Source organism: Zootoca vivipara, chromosome 7 (genome assembly GCF_963506605.1).
Source record: "Zootoca vivipara chromosome 7, rZooViv1.1, whole genome shotgun sequence".
NCBI classification, from domain to species: Eukaryota; Metazoa; Chordata; class Lepidosauria; order Squamata; family Lacertidae; genus Zootoca; species Zootoca vivipara.
Genome location: NC_083282.1, coordinates 3343813 through 3369611, shown reverse-complemented (window position 1 = coordinate 3369611; position 25799 = coordinate 3343813). Strand labels below are relative to the sequence as shown.

The following is a 25799-nucleotide window of genomic DNA, read 5'->3' as shown; positions in this document are numbered from 1 at the left end:
TCTGGAGCTTTTCCTTCAAAAACCCGTTCTTTAAAGCTCAGTCAGAGCAAATAGCACTACAGTGGTACCTCGACTTACGAATGACTCGACAACCGAATTTTTCGACTTACGAGTGGGGCAAATGGCCACACACTTACAAATTTCTCAACATCCAAATGGAAACCGCGGTGGTTTTAGATAGGGTTTTTTGACTTACGAATTTTTAGATGGGGTTGCTTCGACTTAACGATTTTTTCCGTTTCCAATGCATTCCTATGGGAAATCGCGTTTCCAATGGCGCTTTTCGACTTACAAATTTTTCGACCTACGAAGGTGACTTCGGAACGGATTAAATCCGTAAGTCAAGGCACCACTGTATGTGGAAAACCTGAATTGCTGTTTGCTCCAAACACATAGCTTTGAAGCACAGACCTGTGCCTGGAAGAGCGGGGCAAAAGAGAAGTGTGGCTAAGCCCTGGCTGTGCTGTTGTTTTTTATTTGCCACAGACTTTCTATAGTCAACAACAACGATTATTATTATTATTATTATTATTATTATTATTATTATTATTATTATTATTATTCACCCCCTCCCTACTGCTTTACCTGCTTTCCATGCCTGTTCCGCCAAGATATCCAGCGGGTGCCGTCCCGGCTGTAATTAATTTTGTACATTGGTGCAAATTCGTTGCCGTGACCTCCTGCATGACGGCCTTGGGTCCCTACCAGGGTGATGAAGTGCAGAGCATGTAAATCAATCTCCAGGAACTCCTTGAGGTCATCTGGTTCCACAGGGATCTCAGGGCACCACGCACCATCTCCTTCTTCTGAGCCTAGCCTAGAGAAAAGCAGAAAGTGGACCTGGCTGGTGTCACCCACTCATTTGTGGTCAATGCCCATCTTGGCCTTTCACTTCCAATGGTGCTTCTGCCTCATTCTTTCATTCATCCCCTTCTTCTGACTCCCTTATCTAGCTCTGGCCCTCTCAGCCACTAGTCCAGTTTCTCCATTCCCATTCAGCTTCCTACTCTCACCACCTCAGCACCTGTGCCTTCCCTACTTACCACTATAGATGTGCCACCTGGGTGGCAACAGGGCAAAGCCAGGACTGGAGAAGCTGAGTTGGGCTGACTTCAGGGATGGAATGGAGGACAAGAGAATGGCAGCCCTGACTGGGACAAAGGGATAGGCTGGAAGCTGGCTATGACAGGTGGACAGAATTTGGATAGTGATAATGGTTTCCCCCCTCTCACATGAAAGAACTCAGGGGAGGCAAAACAAGGAACTCTTCACATCACATTCAATGATCATATGGAGTTTGCTGCTGCAAGGCATGGCGAGGCTCAGATGGCTTAAAGGGGGCTTATGCGTATTCATGGTGGTGATGTATCAGTGGTGATAGACCATAGTAACTAAATGAGGCAAGTTGAGGCGAATGCCTCGGGTGGGAACATAGCACATGTAGATCTTCACTCCCTTTTCCCTGATGTAAAACAGGTGCCATTTTGTGGTTTGCCTCAGGTGCCCAAATGTCTTGGGCCGGCTTTGCCAGTAGGTATTGTTAACATCATGGCCCCTGTTGGCACTGGGCATTGCCAGTCATTCAGTAGCTGTGCACCCACACAATGTTGAATTAAAAGCTGTAAGAGAGAGGGCTGGCAGAGAGCAGCCCACTCTGCTTACTTCTACCAGCTGGGAGAGCGGCAGCAAGAGCAGCAAGGCAGGGAGGAGGTTCCAGGGCTCTAGCAGAATACTGGAGCCTCAGCTGCAGTTGGGAAGCAGAGAAGAAGGGGTGGAGCCAGCTGCATCAAAGGGTGGAAGGGAGGGGGAAGAATCAACGGCAGCTGAGGAGAAAGGTTGGACACTACGGGGACCCGTAGTGCCAGGAGGGGCATTTTGGGGACCAGTCTTAAAGACTGAGGCAGAGCCCGCCAGACGCCATTGCGGGCTTCTCATCCATGCAGAGAAGACATGATTTGAGACATCTCACCACTGTATATAGCATGCACAATAAAACTCTGAAAATCCAGAGGATGTGTGGAGTGCTTACTTGGGAGTAGCCAACACCCATCTGTGACAAAAGCCCTCATGCATTCTCTACCACCTCACATGCCCCATTCAGTGGTGCTCAGCAGTGGATGTGGGCAGCATCCAGCAAACCATCTCATGAGCCACAGTTGGGTACATCGGTGATAAGCAAAGGACACCATGAACAACCCGGCAACACCTGTTCATTCTGCTCTATTACTGCTGGCAATATTCAATGTCTGAACCGTAGCACTGTGATCAGGTTCTGGGGCTGAGCCCTGGTACAATAATGGTGCCAACAGTAGACCATGGGCTCTTCTGAGGATGGAGTCAGCTTTCCCTTTTTTGCTGACCTCAGACAATGTAGCCTAAGAGGGTGCAGTCACTTTTGGAGTAGCAAAAGCACAGGCAGTGAGATATGGGAACGACTGGGGTATGTGAACTGAGGGTCCCAGGCTCATATATCTTTGTTTGTGAGAGACCCAGGTTCATCTCACTCTTACCTTCCATACTTAGCTGCTGTGGATTCAGACCATTGACTAGAAGCAGTAATGTCCTCATCCGGGATGTGCCCGCCTGACATGCCCAAGGGGTAGCGGCAGACAGCTGCAGAGAGAGAGAGGAGAGAGAGCGGTTTGGGATGTCAGTAAAGCAGTAATGACAGGTTTTTTTAATCCAACAAAACACTCACCAAAAAACAGGGCCGGTGCGTCCATTTAGATGGACTAGGCCATTGCCTAGGGTGCAAAAATGGAGGGGGCGCTGCCGAGCCTGCCCCGCAATACCCTCGCGCCGCCGCCCGCCTGCTTGCCGAGGAGCTCACAGCGTCCCCTCCACAGGCGGGAGGAGCGCGAGCCAAAAGGAGAGCTCAGCGCCCTCCCGTCTATGGAGGGGACGCCGAGAGCTCCCCAGCGGCGGCGGCCGCAGCGAGTGAGCGGCGCCAGTAGTGGTGGCAAGCGCCCACAGCCGAAGCCTTCAGCTATGGGCGCTGCCGCCGTGTGCTCGCTCGCTCGCCGAGGAGCCCCCAGCATCCCCTCCACAGGCGGGAGGAGTGCAAGCCAAAAGGAGAGCTCAGCGCCCTCCGGCCCACGGAGGGGACGCTGTGAGCTCCCCAGCGGTTGCAGCGAGCAAGCGGCGGCGGCAGCGCCCGCAGCTGAAGCCTTCAGCTATGGGCGCTGCTGCCGCTGCCGTCGCTCGCTCGCTGCAGCCGCCGCCGCTGAGGAGCTCAAAGCATCCCCTCCACAGGCGGGAGGGCACAGAGCTCCCCCCTTGGCCCGCGCTGCTCCCGCCAATGGAGGGGACACAGGGGCATCAGCGGGGGGTGCCAGAAGGTGTTTTTGTCTAGGGCGCAAAAAGCCCTAGCACCACTCCTGCCAGATAATAATAATAATAATAATAATAATAATAATAATAATAATAATAATTTACTATTTATACCCCGCCCATCTGGCAGGGTTTCCCCAGCCACTCTGTGCAGCTTCTAACAAAATATTAAAATACAATGGTATGTTAAACATTAAAGCTTCCCTAAACAGGGCTGATTTCAGGTTTAGAGCGAAAAGGTTTAGAGACAAAAAAAAAACAGGTATTGGAAGAATTGATTAAAAAAGAGAAAGAGTTGGTTAAAAAAAAACCTGGAAAAGATTCAGTAAAACAAACAATAAAGATGTTACAAACACAATATTCAATGATAATAATCCAAGAAATAGAATGGAAAATAAAAAGGATGAAGCAGAAAAACATATTTTGGACATGCTGCTGCATAGAATAGTGCATGAGTCTGACCTTTGGAGTTTGTAAGTAAAGCATTTAAACTTACTAACAGTGTGGTTTGTTCTTTGCGAGAGGGATAGAGAGGAGTAGAGAGGGGGAGCTCTGTATTTGGAATAAACAGTCTAACAACCTATACTCTTCATGCTTCACAGTGCTACATGGTTGTGTTTTTTAAACTCTGCTGGGAGCTCTCATTTGCTGGAGAGGGTGTTTAGCCTGTGCTTTGGATCTAAGGATCAAGCCAGTTATTTTACTAATTTCCACACACTATCTATCTATCTATCTATCTATCATCTATCTATTCCCCCCATGAGCCCACATTATTACCACAATGACTCCAGCACAAGATAGAATACTGTTTTTCTAATCTTTCTAATCTATTTAGCATTATGATTATGAGTACTAGTTTATATAATGTGAAGTTTAGCTGGTGCATAATGCCACCTGTCAAGAGATTTTGAATGTGCGTTCCTTAATATTAGGAAAGAACCATGGATGCTTTAGTTGAGATTCCTGCATTGCAGGGGTTTGGACTAGATGACCCTTAGGGTCCCTTCAGATCTTCAATTCTATGATTCTAAGCAGCATTAATGACCAGATAAAAGCTATATATAGCTCTATCTTCCTCGAAGCACTTTAAAGCCCTAGGAGCCTTCCAGAGGAAGATCTGCGAGAAAGACTGTTTGCCATCAGGGGGCAAACACGTGGGCGGGGCTACGGAGCCCAGGTGAAAACTGACTCCGGGAAGAAGTTTCATCCTGGGTGCTGCCCCGGGGGAGAGCGTGTGTGTGCAGCCAGGGGCATCGCAATAGGGGGGCAATAGGCAATAGGGGGGCAGGGCGGCGCCCCCTTGCCACATCCACTGACGCCTGCCCCGCCTGAGTAGGAGGAGGGAGGGAGAGAGGGAGGGCTGTCCGAGCAGCCGAGAAGCTGTGCGCTCAAGTTGCCTCCGCTTCCCACAGGCCCGGTGGGGGCGTGAGCTGAGGTCCACCCTCCTTTCCCTCCGTCCCTCCCCGGGGGCAAGGCCTGGTTCTGCGGCTTAGAGCCCCTCCACCTTCTTCGCCTTCTGCTGCGAAGCCCCCTCCCCATTCTGTGGCTCCTGCTGCCGCTGCAGCCCAAACAGAAGCGGTGGCGGCGTCTGCTGCACGCTCCGTGGGCGCGCCGACCCGGGAGCTGCTGAGGCGCTGTGCCGCCGTGGGCTATTGTTGCAGCCGCCAGGAGCAGCCCATGTGCAGCCCTCGGAGTTGGGGCCAGTGGGGTTGGGCACGCCGTCAGGCCGCGGCCGTCAGGAACAGTAAGTGGCGCCGCCGCCGGGGCTGGGCTGGGCTGGTTAGGGACGCGGTTCCCGCACTGCCCTCACACTGGAGCTCGAGGAGGGGAAGGAGAAACGGAGAGGAGGAGGAAGCCGCTTCCCTGTCTCCATTGCTCCTCCTTTCCCTTCGCGCGGGTCCCTTCCTCCCAACGGCGTCGCTAGCCTTTATGCGCGCGACGGACGCCCCATCCCCCGGTGGGGTGCCTTCTGATTTGCCGCCCTGGGCAGCCAGAAGGCTAGCGACGCCGCTGCGCCTTGCTGAGCCACTTCAGGCTCTTCGTGCGGGACCTCGACGCGTCTCCAGCTCAGCTGCAGCCACCGTTAAGCAGGACGATTTAATTATTATTATTTGCTTCTGGGGTGGGGGAGCTGCCCCCCCCCCGCCGCATACTGGGTACGCCCATGCCCCTATCAATATGTTTGCAATCTAGAAGTAATAATAATATTAGGCTTTTACACAAACTTGCAATATTCAAGTAACTTCTCATACATTATTTTCAATAGTTCTGTAATATATGCCACCAGTATTACCCCAAATTGTAGAGGGAGATGATGAGATTGGGTTGCCTTTGTGGCAGAGGCAAGATGTGGACTAGAGAACGTCCTGACTTGTAGACCCAACTGAATAGTTAAACATTAAATATACATTTTAGTTGGTAAAATACAGAGATTGAGCTGACTGATCACTGGAGGGACAACTCAGTAACGCACTTCTGCAAGCTCACTTCCCCAACACCTTCTTCCCAGTTTGGAAATGGAAAACTACCAGTGCCTACAATGTGTGGCTGCTTTTGATTTGCAAGAGACTAGCCAAGAAGCTTCAAGCAGGCCTTGAGCTACCTGAGCATTATTTTTCATGCTTAGCTGCCAAGAGAGCTTCTCAAAGGGCTGCTTGTTCCACAGTGTTTACTGTCTGACCGCTGGCCTCAGCCCAAAGCTCTGTCCATTACCTGCCAGAAAACGACTTCTTAGCAAATTGAACTACATGGGATGAGGAAGGTGCAGCATTTTTGAATCACTTATGCAGCCTAAACATATTTCGACACATTCAGTGCAGCCTACATATCTTCCAACAGTGGTTTAAAAATACTGGACCAGAAATTGGGGGGGGGGGGCTATGGCCCTCCAGTTGTTGTTAGACTCAAGCTCTCATCAGCCCTGGCCAGCATGGCCAATAGGTAGGGATGATGGGAGTTGTACTCCAGCTACAACTGGAGATTTGCAGGTTCCCAGTCCCCTGCACTAGAGACCCTTGGGAAACTGATTGGCAGTAGATTCAGAACACGGAAAAAGAAAATGCTGTTATAGATTTAAGGGTTATTAATTTCAGGGTTTGGGGATCCCCCGAAACCCTGAAATTAATAAATGAGAGGGGGGGCCCTTGGAGGAGGGAGAAGAACCCCGACCCCAACCTCGCTGCTGCCACCGCCACCACCTCGCCGCCATCCTGGGAAGAGCGAAGAGACACCCAAGTAAGGTGATACCCCTTCCCTGTTTCCCCGCCGCCTTGCAAGCATAGCTGAGTGAGGGGAGAGGTAGGCTGAAGAAGGCCATGAGGAAGCACAGGCCCAACTCGAGCCCACCTCCCCAGCGTGCAGACCCGTTGGAGGAAGGCCTGAGCCTAGAGTCCCACTGGGAAAGACCTCTGGGTTTTGACTTATTTTTCCCCCTTGCTAATTCTTTAAAAAAAAAAATTAAAAAAAACTTTAATAATTTTTCCCCTCCCCTTTTTGCTGTTTTTTAAAAGGGGAAACAATTATACATTTTTCTTATTTAAACTATAAATATCGAAAAATTATGGTTTTTTTCCTCAAAGTGACACACCACCTGAGTTCTGCTCGGTTTTTTGGCGAATTTTGACACACCAAGCTCAAAAGGTTGCCCATCACTGTATAAGTTCTGGACTCCCTCCATGCAGAGTGAAGGTGTAAATAGGTAAATAAACCATATTTCTTAAAGCCACGACAGTCTCCACCATGTATTGTATTCTTCAAATGGACACAGAACCTATGTGGGTGCCTGGGACCCCAAGGGCTCTTGGCAGAGAGAGGGACAGGCACCCGACTTTTGTAACAATACTTTTCAGGGGCGTATCCAGGATCAAAACTGGGGGGGGGGCAAGGCAAGCCATGGTCGTTCAGGGGCGGGGCCAAGGCACGGGAGGGGAGGGGCCATGAAGCAGAGCGAGGTGGCATCAGGATCAGCCTGAAATCGGGCTGCTGTGACCCCCTCCTCCCCCTCCGCGACCAGCAGGGGCGAGGGCGCACCAGGATCAGCCCGAAATCGGGACTGCTCCGACCCCCTCCTCCCCTCCGTGACCGGCAAGGGCGAGGTAGCGCCAGGATCAGCCCCAAATCGGGCTGTTCCGATCCCCTCCGCGATCGCCTGGGCGGGTGGAGGGAAAGCCAGCCAAACGCTTTGCTTTCCCTCCGCCCGCCCCACAGCCAGCCGGCAAGAAGGGACGTCTCCCCAGCTGGCAGTGGGGCGTGTAAAAGAAAAGGAGCAGCACCGGGCGGCAGCGGGGGGCAGCCTGGCCAGCGCCCCTGCTTCTAGGGGGGGCAACTGCCCCCCCTGCCTACGCCCATGATACTTTTTCTCTCAGTGAATAATTAACAGGGTGGAATTAGCTGCCACAAGACGTGGTGTTGGTCAGTGGCTTACATGGGTTGAAAGAGCAATTACACAAATGCATGGAGGACAGACAGGCCCATCAATAACTGTTGGCTATGACAGCTAAATGGCACTTCTGTGTTCCAAGGAAGGAAGCTCACCTCCCAGTTTCAGATGCTGTTGTCTTCATGCCCTGCTCTTGGCCTTCCTAGTGTTATGAAAACCATCAATCAAGATGCTGGATTCAATGAGCTTTGTGCCTAGTTCAGCGGGGAATCTTCTTTTGATTCTTAGGTGACCCAAACTTGTTAACTTTTGTATGCCATGAGAGCTAACCTTTATGGAGGTCTGAGGGCAAGCAGCTTAATCAAGAACCATACGTGGAACCTGTTAGCTGTGATAAGCCCAATTTAGTGTTTAGTAACATCAAAAGGCTCCTGCCAACCTAGCAGTTCGAAAGCACGTCAAAGTGCAAGTAGATAAATAGGTACCACTCTGGCGGAAAGGTAAATGGCGTTTCCGTGTGCTGCTCTGATTCTCCAGAAGCGGCTTTGTCATGCTGGCCACATAACCTGGAAGCTGTACGCCGGCTCCCTCAGCCAATAGCGTGAGATGAGCGCCGCAACCCGAGTCGGTCATGACTGGACCTAATGGTCAGGGGTCCCTTTACCTTTAACATCAAAAGGTCCAACTCATGACCACCAGTAACTATACAGTGGTACCTCTACTTACGAATTTAATGTGTTCCGAACGCACATTCATAAGTCGAAAAAAATTGTAAGTCGAATCCCATTGGGGGGAAAAAATTGTAAGTAGAAGCAACCCTATCTAAAAATTCGTAAGTAGAAAAAATCCTATCTAAACCGCATCCAAGCTCCATTCGTAAATAGAAACATTCGTAAGTAGAGTTCTTCGTAAGTAGAGGTACCACTGTATTTACAAAACTGCTCAGAAGTTTTATATGCAATGGGACTTACTTCCGGATAGGCTACATCTCTTAGTTTGTGGACCTGATACTGAGAAGCAGCATTTCCATCACTTACCTGGATTGACCTGAGTTTTCACAGCACTTGGAATAGCCAGCAGGATCAGCAGAGCTCTCAGTGTCTGGGGAGGAGTAAGCATCTTCAGTTTCGTACCTATGGCAGCCAAAATAAGAAATCAGAAGACACACAGAATGCATTATTAAGACTGCAGTTGTATGCCCATTGATGAACAGTGCACATTGAACAGTGTACAATGAGGACTCACTCCTCCACACTTTCACTTCTCCCACTGCTTTTCCCCAGGGGAATCCGCTTTCTACCACTGAATCTGAGCAAATGACAATTGCATTTTCTATAGACTTATGTTTGCTCCGATTCAACAGGTTTTCCTGGGGAAAGCGGCCAAATAAACAGAAAACCACTCGAATCCGTGCCTAGAAAGCCCGTGAGAAGCAGAAGTGTGGATAAGTCCTGAGTTTTAGTTCAAAGTAAACATGTAGAGGGTTGCCCTGTAAGACTTTGATTGTGTTCAAGGCTAGCTTAGGTCGATGAGTTAAAAGTCCAACTCACATGTATCTTCCTGTATGCTGCATGGCAGAATAATACATTAAATTATGCATGCTGTGTATACATTACCAGATCAAAACTCACCTACGTCCTTTCCTAGTTCGGATTGAAGCTGGTTTGGGGGAAAACACATAAAAATGCAGTATGTTGTAAGATGCAACACCATAGATATGGGTTGTGGCTAATGTGTGTATACCACTTCCCAAACCAGCAGTGGGAGAGCACAGCATGCAGAGTAAATGGAGTATGTTCACAGCCCAAATGTTTACCAAGATGCCATTTTCCTATCCATAGCCAGAGCAGAGTCAGAATGCCTTTTCAAATGTAAATGTCTTGAGCATTGCTTTTTCCAAGGATTATCTGACAGAGGACACTTAAGAAAGGGCGGACTTTTGTCCTCTTTTTCCAGGACACACCTCTTTTTCATGAGTAGAGGCATCATAGTGATCCATAGTTAAAAGTAAAGGTAAAGGTAAAGGGACCCCTGACCGTTAGGTCCAGTCGCGAACGACTCTGGGGTTGCGGCGCTCATCTCGCTCTATAGGCTGAGGGAGCCGGCGTTTGTCCGCAGACAGCTTCCGGGTCATGTGGCCAGCATGACAAAGCTGCTTCTGGCAAACCAGAGCAGCGCACGGAAACGCCGTTTACCTTCCCGCTGGAGCAGTCCCTATTTATCTACTTGCACTTTGATGTGCTTTCGAACTGCTAGGTGGGCAGGAGCTGGGACCGAGCAATGGGAGCTCACCCCGTTGCAGGGATTCGAACCGCCGACCTTCAGATCAGCAAGCCCTAGACTCTGTGGTTTAACCCACAGCGCCACCTGGGTCCCTATTATTGAATAGGATGTCCCTATTTTCATCAGAGAAATGTTGGAGGGTATGGCGTGCGCACACACCGTGGGTGGCAAGGGGGCTCCGCGCCCTCTTTTTTCCTCTTCAAAATATGGCAACCCTAGCTTAGGGGAATTTGGATTAGTTTATTTCTGTTTGATTTAGGGCTTCGTCAAGGCACAGGTCCGGGCTTTAATGCTCCATGTTCTCCAAGTGGTGTTTTCATTTGCCCCAGAGCGTTTCCCACAAAAACTTGAACTTAGCAAACTTACATTACTTTAAATAAAGAATTAAGTTTGCATGATTGGATTTTTATTGATCTCTGTTAAGGTAAAGGACCGCTGGACAGTTAAGTCCAGTCAAATTTGACTATGGGGTGCGGCATTCATCTCCACTTTCAAGTCGAGGGAGCTGGTGTTTGTCCGCAGACAGCTTTTCTGGGTCATGTGGCCAGCATGACTAAACCACTTCTGGTGCACAGAACACTGTGACGAGTGCCAGAGCGCATGGAAACGCTGTTTACTTTGCCACCTCAGAGGTACCTATTTATCTACTCGTGCCGGTATGCTTTCGAACTGCTAGGCTGGCAGGAGCTGGGACAGAGCAATGGGAGCTCAGCCCGTCATGGGGATTCAAACCCTTGACCTTTTGATCGGCAAGCCCAAGAGGCTCAGTGCTTTAGACCACAGCACCACCCATGTCCCACTAAGAAGGAGATAGTGTGCTCATGTTCAGTTCGTGCTCTTTTACTATGATAATTGTTTCACATATTCCAGGGCTGAATTTTTTAAAGAAAAAAATTAGAATCATAGAATTGGAAGAGACCACAAGGGCCATCCAGTCCAACCCCCTGCCAAGCAGGAAACACCATCAAAGCATTCCTGACAGATGGCTGTCAAAGCCTCCGCTTAAAGACCTCCAAAGAAGGAGACTCCACCACACTTCTTGGCAGCAAATTCCACTGTCGAACAGCTCTTACTGTCAGGAAGTTCTTCCTAATGTTTAGGTGGTTTAGACCACAGCATCCTGTATATCTGTTAGAATATAGCACCTACTTATTACACTGCTTTAACATGAACTGAGAGGGAAAATAAGCCATTTCTATGTTGAAATTACTAGTTCAGGCCCAAGAAGAACACAGGAAGCTGCCTTATACCAAGTCAGACCACGGATCCATCAAACTCAGTACACTGACTGGCAGTGGCACTCAAGGGTTTCAGGCACAGCATCCTCCGCCCTGCATGGAACCTTGGATCTTTTGCATGCAAAACTGGTGCTCTCAGGGCCGGCTCTAGGGGTAGGCTGGGTGGTGCGGGGCGCCAGGGCACCGGGCCGGCAGGGGGTTGCCGGAGCGATCTCCGCACCACGGCCCCAGGGCGCCCGACGTGCTTGAGACGGCCCTGGGTGCTCTGTCACTGAGCTATGACCCTTCCTCAAAGTGGGAATTTCTGGCCCATAATCACATTTGAAATTTGTCCTAGAAATCCACAGGCCCCTTAAAGGCAGGGCTGAATGTACAAGGGTTTTGGATCAGACATGCCTTCTTTCCACTTTTGCTCTTAAGGGAATTAGGAAAACCCTACTAACTAAAAAGCAAGAGATAAAAATCCTACTAAAAATCCGACTTGAGATTTCAACCTGTCTGTAATTTCCCTCAACAGATGGAATTCTTTAGAAGCATATTGTATTCATGACAGTAACTGAGGGGTCCAGGCAAAACCAATAGGGATGCCTCTCCCTGCTACATTCTTGGCATAGGTCATTTGTCAGGGCCTGTAGATGGATGGAAATTGCTCAAGCTCAACCTTCACCAACCTGGTGCCCTCCAGACATTTTGGACTACAACTCCTAGCAGCCCCAACAATCACAACTTTATCATCCATAAAAACTTGGGCCATTATTTTTTTTATGCTGCAAGTCTTCTAGAACTACTTGAGTAGACATGCATAATCATGTGCTGCTTTTAATCACATGAGCTCTTAATTCTTTTGTCTGATTGTGTTTAGGTTTTATTGTATTATTTTATTTTTTATGGCAATCATTGGTTGAAGGGCAGCAAACAATGTTTATAGTGAAGTAACTACCATAATAATAAATAAATGCACCCCCAATCAAAGTTGAACTAGAGCTTTATAGTATCATAGAATCATTGAATTGTAGAGTTGGAAGGGACCCCGAGGGTCATCTAGTCCAACCCTCTGCAATGCAGGAATCTCAACTAAAGTATCCATGGCAGATGGCCATACAACCTCTGCTTAAAAAACTCCAAGGAAGGAGAGTCCACCACCTTCGAGAGAGTCCGTTCCATGGTTGCATGGCCGTACCCAGCATGGGGCAGGGGGGGCAACCCGCCCGAGAAGCAATAAATAAATAAATCGTCCTGCTTCACGATGACTGCAGATGAGCTGGAGACGTGTCGGGGTCCTGCAAGAAGAGCCTGAAGTGGTTCAGCAAGGCACAGCGGCGTCGCTAGCCTTCTGGCTGCCCGGGGCGGCAAATCAGAAGGCACCCTGCCAGGTTCATCACGCGCATAAAGGCTAGCGACGCCGCTGGGAGGAAGGGACCCACGCGAAGGGAAAGGAGGAGCAATGGAGACAGGGAAGCGGCTTCCTCCTCCTCTCCATTTCTGCCTCCTCTCCTCGAGCTCCAGCGTGAGGGCAGCGTGAGAGCCGTGTCCCTAACCAGCCCAGCCCAGGTCCGGCGGCAGCGGCGGCACCACTTACTGCTCCTGACGGCGTGCCCAACCCCGCTGGCCCCGACTCAGAGGGCTGCACATGGGCCGCTCCTGGCGGCTGCAACAATAGCCCACGGCGGCGCAGTACCTCAGCAGCTCCCAGGTCGGTGCGCCCTCGGAGCGCGCAGCAGACGCCACCACCACTTTTTGCTTGGGCGGCAGCAGTAGCAGGAGCTGCGGAATGGGGAGGGGGCTTTGCAGCAGGAGGCGGAGAAGGCGGAGGGGCTCTAAGCCGCAGAGCCAGGCCTTGCCCCCAGGGAGGGACGGAGGGAAAGGAGGGCGGACCTCAGCTCGCACCCCCGCTGGGTCTGTGGGAAGCGGAAGCAACTCGAGCACACAGCTGCTCGGCTGCTCGGCCAGCCCTCCCTCTCTCCCTCCCTCCTCCTCCTCCTACTCAGGCGGGGCAGCCGTTGGTGGAGGTGGCGAGGGGGCGCCGCGCTGCCCCCCACAAAGTGGAGCCCGGGCACCCCCGCCCCCTATTGCGACGCTCCTGGCTGCACATACGCGCTCTCCCCTGGGGGCGCCGCCCAGGAAGAAACTTCTTCCCAGAGTCAGTTTCACCTGGGCTCCATAGCCCCGCCCATGTTCCCACTTTGTGGCCCCTCCTGTGCCTTGGCCCTGCCCCTGAACGACCATGGCTCCCCCCCCCTAGTTTTGATCCTGGGTAAGTCCCTGCACAGTTGAACTGCTCTTACCATCAAAAAGTTCTTCCTGATGTTTAGTTGGAATCTCCTTTCTTGTAACTTGAAGCCATTGGTTTGGGTCCTACCCTACAGAACAGGAGAAAACATACTTGCTCCATCTTCCGTTAAACTGTTTATATACAGTAGTACCTCTACTTACAAATAACTCTACTTATGAATTTTTCTACTTACAAATGGAGCTCCGTCTGCCATCTTGGATGCAGTTTAGATAGGATTTTTTCTACTTACGAATTTTTAGATAGGGTTGCGATTTTTTTCTCCCAATGCATTCCTATGGGATTCGACTTACAAATTTTTTCAACTTACAAATGTGTGTTCGGAACGCATTAAATTCGTAAGTAGAGGTACCACTGTATTTGAAGATGGCTGTCATATCCTCTCAGTCTCCTCTTATCCAGCCTAACATACTCAACTCCCTCAATCATTCATCAAAAGGCTTGGTTTCCACATCCCTGATCATCTTGGTCACCCTCCTCTGCACACGGTCCAACTTGTCAGTATCTTTCTTAATTTGTGGTGCCCAGAACTGGACACAGTACTTCAGGTGTGGTCCAACCAAATATTTATAGAGTGGTACTATGATTTCTATCAATCTGGACACTAGACTTTGATGCAGCCTAGAGTATCATTCACAGTTTTTACTTCTGAATCACGCTGTTGACTCATGTTAAATTTGGTCTACTAATACCCCTACATCCTTTTCACATGTACTACTGGCAATCCACTGCTAATAACATGGCTTGTGGAAGTGATGATATTCAGCTGAACTATTTAAAATTTTAGAAGATGATGCTGTTAAGGTGCTACACTCAATATGCCAGCAAGTTTGGAAAACTCAGCAGTGGCCAGAGGATTGGAGAAGATCAGTCTACATCCCAATCCCAAAGAAGGGCAGGGCCAAAGAATGCGCCAGCTACCGCACAATTGCGCTCATTTCACACGCTAGCAAGGTTATGCTTAAAATTCTACAAGGCAGGCTTCAGCAGTATGTGGACCGAGAACTCCCAGAAGTGCAAGCTAGATTTCGAAGGGGCAGAGGAACCAGAGACCAAATAGCAAACATGCGCTGGATTATGGAGAAAGCTAGAGAGTTCCAGAAAAATGTCTACTTCTGCTTCATTTACTACGTAAAAGCCTTTGACTGTGTCGACCACAGCAAACTATGGCAAGTTCTTAAAGAAATGGGAGTGCCTGATCACCTCATCTGTCTCCTGAGAAATCTCTATGTGGGACAAGAAGCTACAGTTAGAACTGGATATGGAATAACTGATTGGTTCAAAATTGGGAAAGGAGTACGACAAGGCTGTATATTATCTCCCTGCTTATTTAACTTATATGCAGAATTCATCATGCGAAAGGCTGAACTGGATGAATCCCAAGCCGGAATTATTCTTATTTTTTATTATTGCATATTTTTTACTAATACAAAAAACAACATAAATACAAAAAAAACCTAAATTAAAAACCCAAAAATATTCATTTGTTCTTACATATTGTTAGGTTAACATTTCCTTAATTGTTACCTTTTCCCATAGGCTACTCAGTGGCGTATTAAGATGGGGGCGGGGGGGCGTGCCGCCCCGGGCAGCAGGCTGGACGGGGCTGGACAGGGCTGACCACCTCCGATGGCTGCCGCGGCCACCGCCATCGAGGACTTAAGCCCTGATGCGAGCGAGACTGCCTCACTCTGCGGCACTGCGTCATAGGCCTCCTGTGTGCGCATGCATCGTGCTTCATGACGCATGTGTTGCGCATCGTGACACGTGCATCGTGACATGCCGCAGACGCCCCGCCCCCCAGCAGGGTGCCTTCAGGTTTGCCACCCTGGGCAGCCAGAAAGCTAGCGACACCACTGAGGCTACTACAATAAAAATAGTTTCTAAACCTTTTGTCCCTCGTTATCTTATTTTATATAAACCCTTAGACGTAAGCACAAGGGACTCACCCACAAATGAAAAAAAGAAACAAAAAGAAAAAAATGAAAATGAAAAAGAATAGAATAGAATAGAATAGAATAGAAGAATTTATTGGCCAAGTATCAACCATACTTGGAAGTTTGCTTTGCTACTAAAAAAAAAGGAAAAGAAAAATAGAGTTTTGACTTCCTGATAATTATCAATGCATATACCGTACATATTTCTTAAAAATGAATGTACTCAGCTTAGTAACCATTCCTATAAATTATTATCCAATACATTCTAATAACACTATGCATCCACCATTTTGGAAGTCCAACTCTTTAACACGTGCCAGGAGGCTGGGAGGCCCTGGGAGGCCCTCCACCACCAGGGGGAGAGTTGGCATGTATGAGCTGAAGCATGCTCTGAGACATTGTGATATATCAAAATATTGTGCTGTTGAGGTGGTGATACATCACAATGTTGAAAGCTATCGCCCAGCCCTACTCTTCCTTTGCATGAGACATATTCAAATACTGATCTCCCATTTGCACAATTCGATGTATCCTGCTCAACCAGCCTGTTGTACAATAAGCAAAATTCAGAGGTGCCACCTCTTCTACTTCTTTTGATAAGTAGTATAAGAAATAGAAGTGGAAGCACAACCCAGTTTTGAACTGCTCACCTCCAAAATACCCTGAAGGACTAGTTGGGTTGGAAACACATGGGGTCAAGAAATATTTTTCTGCCTCCTCCACTGTTTACAGCTTCTGCTTCCAGTTACTGTTAAAAGCACAGGAGTAATGACTAAAAAAGAAGCTGGCAGTCTCATTTGTAAATATGGCTGAAACCTATTTCTGGCATATTTGATAGAGCCCCAAGAATTACCGTATTTTAAAATTCATTAGAATGTTTACAATGTGAATACTGAAAAGCAAGAATAGAGAGAATTAAATAAAATCAGCTCCTCAACCTAGAACAATGGAACATTCCAAGTGTTTATCCAAAGACACACACTTAAATCATATGACTCAGCTCAGGGTGTTGAATTTTGGGCAAATTTCGTAAAAATAGCTCCAGAGCAGCGCACGGAAACGCCGTTTACCTTCCCACTGGAGCGGTCCCTATTTATCTACTTGCACTTTGATGTGCTTTCGAACTGCTAGGTTGGCAGGAGCTGGGACCGAGCAACGGGAGCTCACCCCATTGCAGGGATTCGAACCGCCGACCTTCTCATCAGCAAGCCCTAGGCTCTGTGGTTTAACCCACAGCTCCACCTGGGTCCCTCTGGATACATGTGTGCTGTTATGGGCCCTCATGCTGTTCCCTGCAAGGACCCATTCATGTGTGTACAAAGCTGAGGGCCACAGGCAATTACATATATTTTTAATCAAAATGTTATGGGATTTTTTGGCGTAAGAAGATTAAAACCAGCAAAGTATAAAAAAGAAAATGCAACAAACCATACCGTTGTAGTTGCACTGAGTAATACAGAATGTGGTAAGTACCGAGGAACAATACTAAAAGGAGGATTCAGGAAGAACCATGAATTAAGCTGCATCAAAAGAACCACATGCAAGAACGACCCCATACACAGGCTGCACTCTTGCCTACCACTCCTCCTAGCCTTGGGGTTAACCAAAACAATAGAAGCACTACTTTTTTTTTTTTACGTGGGGAAACGGGAACAGGGATTGGGTTGTCCTTCTCTTAAGGACCTATTCCAAATATCAGCCCCCTCTTAGTGGAGCTTCTTTCTGCTTCCGGGGACTCAGCCTCACAGGTCTTCTGGTTGCGGCCTTCCGCACTCACTCAGAAGGGAACGATTCCACCCTTAAAGCCTGGCCTCATATTGCATTCCTATGACTTTCCCCCTGGAATTTGCCACAGGAAATTACACTCCGGTGGCACCTTGTCTGGAAATCTCAGACGGTATTCACTCCCCATTGGCGGCCAGTGGTCTGCACAGGAACTGAGGCATGGGAGCCCTTGCTTTGTGTGGGCCTGTGGGAAACTGCCCCCATGGCTTCCCACCCCACAACCCCTGGGCGGCCCTGCAGCTTTTTGCAGTGTTACCAAGTTGTGTGGTTGTGCAGGATTGCCAAAGCTAGCAGTGTAGCAGACCTGCCACTCCCAGGAATGCCTCCCAGGGCGCAGAAGGTGATCTCCGCACTCCACAGTTCAGGGTAGGAGAGGGGCAGGGAAGTTGCCGGCCACTCTCCTCCTGCTCTCCACCGCTGGGTCAGACATGACCGGGTGGCAGAGCTGCTGTGGCTGGGTGCAAGGTGTGCTGTGGCTGAGGAGGGTGTGTGGCAGCGCTGCCACCCACTTCCTGTTCTCGGCCTGACCGGGGGGGGGGGGGGAGAGCTGCGTCAGGCATGAACGCCACAGCCAAGGGGCAGCTCCTTCTTATGTGAAGCCAGGCTCTGATGAAGGAGCCTGCTGTGGGGATGCCTGCTTGCACCCCCTCACAAAATTGTGCACGGGGCCAAGGCCCCCACAGCCTCCCCCCATGCTGTGCCTCTGCAGAGTGGCTCTCATATCATCAGTTTTTAAATGATAAGCAGGGGTCAGCAAACTTTTTCAGCAGGGGGCCGGTCCCCTGTCCCTCAGACCTTGTGGGGGGCTGGACTATATTTTGGAAAAAAATATGAACCAATTCCTATGCCCCACAGATAACCCAGAGATGCATTTTAAATAAAAGGACACATTCCACTCATGTAAAAGCATGTTGATTCCCGGACCATCCGCGGGCCGGATTTAGAAGGTGATTGGGCCGCATCCGGCCCCCGGGCCTTAGTTTGGGAACCCTGTGATAAGGCCTGGCTGTAGGCTTACCATCTAAAAGGCATGAGACATGAATAAAGGGGCAGGGGAGGGAAGCGGGGGAAAACTAAATTTGGTGCCAAAACTTATCCACACTTAGCTTTTGCCCAGCTTTTTCCAGGCACTGGTCCACCCTTTAAAGCTCCCTGTCCGAGTGTTTGTGTTTTTGCCCCAAAGCTTTCCCAGTGAAAACTTGCTCCTTATAACTTGATCAGAACTAACATCAATTTGAGTTTTCCATGGAGAGCTGTTTGCTCTCATTAAGCTTTAAAGAAGGGAAAGCTCTGGAGCAAAGAAGGTGGGAGGGGAGGGTGCTCAGACACGGAGCTTTAAAGAGTGGACTTTAATGTTGAACAGCAGTTCTTAAAATGAGAAGATGGAATGGAAACAGATCGCAGGTAGGAGGCACCTGATGGAAGGAGCCCTGCTTCTCATTTCTCCCACTGAGGGAGGGAGCCTCATGGAACGGCTGCTAACAGGGGAGGAAGAAGCAGTCCAATCTCGCTGGCTTTTCACTGAGCTCGGCCATATGCCTGCTTGTCCTACACCTAGAAAGCAGAGAGGTTTTCTGCTTGTCCCACCACTTTCCCTGGGAAAACACCCTCTTTACTGCTGATTTGGATCTGATTCAGCGGTAAACTGTGGCTTTACCCAAGAGAAAGTGGCAGGGCAAACGGAAGTGTGGATATACCCTCAGTTGCAACAGAAATACTAACCAAGAGAATATTGTGGCACTTTTGGGTTTTTGATACAACGGACTAACATGGCTCTTTGGATCTAACTAAGAAGTCAATCACATGCTGACAACAACAAAAAGTTGTGTTTTTTAAGCACTGGGGAAATGCAGTTTGCCTGAACAGAATTCCATCTGGACCGCCTGCAATAGCAAAGTAAGTCCTGCAGTAAGGGGCGGGGGGACACACACTAAAAGCAATCCTTTGCAACGACCTTAGGGCAGATTTGTAAACCTCCCTAACTTATCAAGTTGAATGCAGCCCCCCAGCCATCACCTGTGGATATAGTGACCTCCTAGTGGCCATTAAACATGACCAGGGCTTCATTTGGTTTGGGTTGTCTTGTGTCTTTGTCAGGGGTCAGCAAACTTTTTCCGCAGTCCATCAGACCTTGCGGCGGGCTGGACTATATTTTGAAGGGGGGAAATGAACGAATTCCTATGCCCCACAAATAACCCAGAAATGCCTTTTAAATAAAAGCACACATTCTACTCATGTAAAAACACGCTGATTCCCAGACCATCCGCGAGCCAGATTGAGAAGGCGATTGGGCCGGATCTGGCACCCGGGCCTTAGTTTGCCTACCCATGGTCTTAGTCAAGCCCTATTCAGGCATCCAGGAGATTGTGTGAGAGCACAAACTGGAGGGGGGGCAGCTGGGGGCCACCCATGCTGGCCCCATTCCCAACATCCCTGTGCAGGCTGCACCCTCCTCTTCAGTTCTTCAAGCGTTTCATGTGAAGGTTCGAAGGGAGATCCTAAACATGTTCTGCTGAATGTGCAAACAAGCTGACTTTTGGACCTTACCTGGGGTTGGAGTACGCAACAGTGGGGATAATAGGAGCAGCATTTTTTATATGTGTCTAGATTCCATCCAGGTGAAGTCTAACACTCTAGCTCAGGCATGGCCTAACTTAGCCCTCCAGCTGTTTTGGGACTACAACTCCCATCATCCCTAGCTTAACAGGACCATGGTCAGGGATGGTGGGAATTCATAGAATCATAGAATCATAGAGTTGGAAGAGACCACAAGGGCCATCCAGTCCAACCCCCTGCCAAGCAGGAAACACCATCAAAGCATTCTTGACATATGCCTGTCAAGCCTCTGCTTAAAGACCTCCAAAGAAGGAGACTCCACCACACTCCTTAGTAGCAAATTCCACTGCCGAACAGCTCTTACTGTCAGGAAGTTCTTCCTAATGTTTAGGTGGAATCTTCTTTCTTGTAGTTTGAATCCATTGCAAATCCATTTGTAGTCCCAAAACAGCTGGAGGGCCAAGTTTGGCCATGCCTGCTCTAGCCACCGTAGCTGCCTTTCTGTTTCACTGATTCCGCGGCACTCATGTGGAAGATTACAGTTATCGGGTCACACTTTTAGAGCTTTGCTGCCCATATGACTTCTCTTAAGAAAATAAGAGCAGACCCAAAGGTCCATCTGGTACAGAGTACTACAACAGGGTTCAGCAAGATGCTTTTAAGAAGCCCATGCAGGTGGAGTATGAAGGCAGCGAGCCTCCCTCGTTGTCAGTACCCAGCAGATGACACTCTAAAATTTTTAGCTACTGTGTCATTTAACTTTCATAGAAAACAGCCTCCATGTACTTGTCAAATCCCCATCTACACCCAGTGGCGGAGCAAGCTGATTGGGCGCCTGGGGCGATGCGCGTGCCCTGCGCCCAGGGCGGGGCCAGCCACCTGTGGGGCGGGGCAAGCCGGGGCAGGACCCCCCATGGAGCCTCCAAGAAGTCTGTCTGCCTCCTCCCACTCAGCTGCCGTACAGCTGAGGAGGAGGCGACGATGACGGGCAGACCTTTGGGGGCAGTGTGGAGCCTGCAGGAAGCCAAGCCACCACATCACTCCCAGGAGAGACGCATCGTTCGGGTGCACTGCAGGCCCCATGGTGAGTGCCGCCTGGCATTTTGTCACCCCACTCAATGGTGACACCCAGGGCAAAACGCACCCACTGCACCCCCCCTTCCTCCGCCTCTGGGCATTATAACTAAAGCAATTTATTATGGCTTTATCATGTGTTCTTCTTTGGTCTGTCCTGAAACTACTGACCAATTTTAAAGGGAGAGGGGGGGGGAGGGGGGGAAACAAGGGAAAAAATCTTTTTTGTTATCCTTTGGTTTTATACAGTCAGATGGAAAGAATAATATGATTCTGGTGTTAAATTATGATTTACATATGATGTATATATATATTTATGTCCATATATGATTTATTTATAATTTATTTATGATTTATTATGATTTTTATATATTTGGGTTTAATTTCTTGTTTCTTTAATTTTTTGTCTGTATTCTGTAATCATTATTTCATTATTTAGCTATTTGGTTAATTATTTTCATTTGTTGTTAGAGTTTCGTTAGTGTTGTTATGTCTAATGTTCTATTCCGTTTATGTGTTTTTATTTTGTATATGCATTTTAACTTCAATAAAGTTATATTTTATTTCCAAAAAAAAAGACAATCAATTCTACTGGGGGGACAAGTTTTAGGGTCAAGTCTCAAGAGGAAGAAAGCATTCTCTAACCACTTTCTCTACACAAAGTATAACATATTATTGTAATGTATGCTACTTTATGTTACTTTTCATGTTCCCCGGGACTTTTTCACTCACTACACAACAGCAAACATGAATATACACTTAACAAGGAATTGGAGTCAATCCCTGATGAGAATGTAAACAAAGATGGTTTATATTTACATGTATAATTTTAGGCATGTTTTTAAATCATCTGAGAGCTACACCTAAAACAAGTCATGTGTGATGCGGCCTTTAGCATTTGGAGATGCATGTGCCAGTGGCAAACGTAAAATGAAAAATCACATTCAGATTCTGTAACTAGCAGAATTAAAGGCCTCCCTTTGCTCTCCCAACCAGGCCTTCGTGAATCACGGCTCCAGAAGAAGGGAAATAGCAATGGTTCTGTTGCAAGACCTCTGGGCCTTGGGGCTTTTCAGAGGTTGGACCTTTGCTTGGATGAGCTGTCGGTGCCACCAACAAAAGGAGAAGCGGTAATGAAAAACAGGGTTGTCACGAGGCACACACACGCATCCGATTAAAAAAAAACAGGCTGTGTATGTTATAGCTTCTCAACAGAAGCACTTTTACACAAGTTGCAATCCTCAACTCTTGAATAACTTCTACTTAATAAGCCACAGAAGCTAAAAGGGGCTCCCATCTCAATTTTCCTCTGGCTCCAAAGCCTCCTCTTTGAAAATGCCTCCCATTTTTCATAACCATCAAGGGAATCTGAAGTCAAGCAGTTTTGCCTGGCATGCAAACAATCTTTAAACACACACACACATAATTCTTTGTACGAAAGGTCTGCCTGGAAAACGTACACTTTTATCCCCTCGCTTCGTACTCTTATTTCCCCGCTTTACGCCATTCCAAACTGGACTAGTCTTTGTTTGAGGGAAGGAGGCGAGCTTCCTTTCTGCTTCTTCGCTTAGATGGACAAGAAGGGGGAGACCCTTCTGTTTTTCAAAAACATCATAAAGTCCATACCTGGATGCTAAGATGAACTTTTAGGGGAAGAAGAAGACAGGAGGTTTTCAGAAGTTTAATCCACTGGGTTAAGGGGAACGGACAGACTCCGCTTTCTCGCCCTAGATGGAGAGGCCGGGCTGGAAAGAAACTTCTTCAGGCTGATGCAAGATGCCTTTGCGAGCGATTTAGCATTCTGAAGATTCCTGGGTCCTGGCCAGAAATCCCACAATCCAACATATTTCACATTTGGTTTCAATTAGGGAACGAGAAGGGGGAAGAAAGTCACCAATTGGAGTTGCTTATTTGGAGGCTCTTTTCGTTCACTCAAGGAAACTTGAGCTAAACTATAATTTATAGCAAAACTCATTCATTGCAAAGCGGAGGGGCGCTATAGCAAACAGGCTCCAGGGATCTATGTAGTCCACTTTTTTATATTAAAAATATGCTTTGTGTTTTATTTTTTATTTGACCCAAATGACAGGATTACCCCCCCCAAAATAATATTTATTGATTTTCAAACATTTCAACACAAAAACAAAAACAAAAAAGCAAAAAATAAAAATAAAAATAAAACATAATCAAAAGAAAAAGAAAACATATCAATTCTTGCATTAACTTGACATTGTGGACTTCCTCGATTCCCCCCACACTGGGTCCATTTTTAAATCTAAATTAAGCAATTTTCCTTTATCATCTTAAATCATTCTAACGCAATTTTTAATTTTTCCATTATCTCACAACCAATTCTAATATACACAAAGAAGAAGAAAAACATCGACTATCCTCAACCTATAATTCATTAATTAATCCAAATCTAAATTTATTTTCCCATCCATCTCTAATTCTTCCTTTAGCCTCACAATTTATACCCCAAAATTTTTCCATACATTCAAATATTATTTCTTCTATCATAATAATCTTTAACCACTTTTATCTAATTCTACCCCCCTTCCCCTAGACTCCGGATCTCCCAGATGCATCAACCAGCTCCATAAAACGTTCCCGTTTCAGACCATCTTAATCAATCAGAAAATAAACCATTGTTGTTCTTCACCCTATTCCCACTCTTTTGCCACCTATCCACCACTCTCCCTTCTTTGTCCCCTGCTGCCCCCCCAAAATTTCTAACTGTAGCACAATACCATCCAGCTATGTCTCCACTTTTCAGCCCTATCTCAATTATTTTTCCAGTTGAGCTCAAGCCCCAGCATAGATTCTGCCCTCCCTCTCTTACTGGGAGGACATTATCCCATGCTGGTTCTTCTTTGAGGACTCCTTGAATCGAACATAAATCTTGTTCCCCCTCTCCCACTGGGGGAACAATATTCCATGCTTCTTCCTCCTCTTTTTTAAGTTCAATTATATTGTCCAAGACTGATGGATCTTCCTCCTCTTCTGTAAAGTCATTTACAATGTCCCCGGCTGGTGCTTGTTCATCTTGCTTCGCTACATTCTCTCCTAAAACCAATCCACCTTCACTTTCCATACAGTTCTGTCTTATTTTGCAAATCTGTATATTATTCTGCCGCAATTCATCTCTCACATCCAAAATCAGTTCCAGGAGTTTTTGATAATCCACAAAGTCTAAAGAGCCAGATGATGATGTTTTACACGGTGAGATTGCAGATGGTGGAGTGATAATAATGGTTCAAGTAGCAAGAGACTAGGCATCAGTCAGAAACATCTTGTTGCATGCCACCCCAGTCTCGGAGCGGTGAGAGATTCCAGGGATTCTAGGGGTTTACCCAGCGTTCAGTTCAGAGGGCCTTCTCGGTAGTGGCACCCGCCCTGTGGAATGCCCTCCCACCAGATGTCAAAAAGAAAAGCAACTACCAGACTTTTAGAGGACATCTGAAGGCAGCCCTGTTTAGGGAAGCTTTTAATCTTTAAGAAATTAGTGTATTTTAATATTTCTGATGGAAGCCACCCTGAATGGCTGGGGAAACCCAGCCAGATGGGCGGGGTATAAATATATTATTATTATTATTATTATTATTATTATTATTATTATTATTATTATTATTGGAACGAGGGTCAGCAGAGAATGTGGTGTGTTTATAATATATGGCTTATTCACACACACACACACACACACACACACACACACACACACACACATTGTAATATATGTGTGTGTGTGTGTGTGTGTGTGTGTGTGTGATAATATATACAGTGGTACCTCTACTTACAAATTTAATGCGTTCCGAACGCACATTCGTAAGTCGGAAAAAATTGTAAGTCGAATCCCATAGGAATGCATTGGGAGAAAAAATTCGTAAGTCGAAGCAACCCTATCTAAAAATTCGTAAGTAGAAAAAATCCTATCTAAACAGCATCCAAGATGGCGGACGGAGCTCCGTTCGTAAGTCGAGTCATTCGTAAGTAGAGGTACCACTGTATATGGTTTTCGCAGTAGTGATGTATGGAAGTGAGAGCTGGACCATAAAACAGGCTGATCACCGAAGAATTGATGCTTTTGAATTATGGTGCTGGAGGCGACTCTTGAGTCCCATGGACTGCAAGAAGATCAAATCTATCCATTCTGAAGGAAATCAGCCCTGAGTGCTCACTGGAAGGAAAGATCCTGAAGCTGAGGCTCCAATACTTTGGCAACCTCATGAGAAGAGGGGACGACAGCGGACGAGATGGTTGGACAGTGTTCTTGAAGCTACCAACATGAGTTTGACCAAACTGCGTGAGGCAGTGGAAGACAGGAGTGCCTGGCGTGCTCTGGTCCATGGGGTCACGAAGAGTCGGACAGGACTAAATGAGTAAACAACAACAACCTGTCACCTAACATGGACCACCTAACATGGAGAAGGCTCCCAGCCAGGGCCGTCTTAAGCATGCCTGGCGCCCTGGCGCCGTGGTGCGACGGAGAGTGGCCTGAAGCCGCTGAACAGCTGAGAGGCATGCCTAGAGACGGCCCTACTCCCAGCATTAACACCCCAAGCAGTCTTGCTTCACCCATAGTCACAGTCTTGGATTCCAGCAGAAACCAAGTATGGCTCTCACTCTGACTTCTGCCTGCTTCTCTCCTAGCTCTCTCACACTGTTGTCTAACTACTGTTAGATCCATGAAGGACAGCTTCCAGGTCATGTGGCCAGCATGACAAAGCTGCTTCTGGCGAACCAGAGCAGCACACGGAAACGCCATTTACCTTCCCGCTGGAGCGGTCCCTATTTATCTACTTGAACCTTGAGGTGCTTTCGAACTGCTAGGTGGCCAGGAGAATCCCAAAGAAGGGCAGTGCCAAAGAATGCGCCAACTACCACACAATTGCGCTCATTTCACACGCTAGCAAGGTTATGCTTAAAAT

At 47.8% G+C, this 25799-nt stretch overlaps 1 protein-coding gene across 2 annotated transcripts in view; it reads right to left on the bottom strand.

Moving 5' to 3' along the window:
• Positions 1 to 22690, bottom strand: part of DDR2 (discoidin domain receptor tyrosine kinase 2) — a 55639-nt gene extending 32949 nt beyond the window's left edge. The window contains exons 1-5 of one of the 2 annotated variants that reach the window (XM_060276574.1): positions 22498 to 22690; positions 13515 to 13589; positions 8746 to 8841; positions 2511 to 2613; positions 586 to 817 (exon numbers count right to left, since the gene is read on the bottom strand). In XM_060276574.1, the coding sequence (XP_060132557.1) occupies positions 586 to 817; positions 2511 to 2613; positions 8746 to 8827 (417 nt within the window). In that variant the 5' untranslated portion in view covers positions 8828 to 8841; positions 13515 to 13589; positions 22498 to 22690. The remainder of the gene's footprint in view (positions 1 to 585; positions 818 to 2510; positions 2614 to 8745; positions 8842 to 13514; positions 13590 to 22497) is intronic. The other variant, XM_060276573.1, reaches the window with a different exon arrangement.
• Positions 22691 to 25799: the final 3109 nt, after the last annotated feature.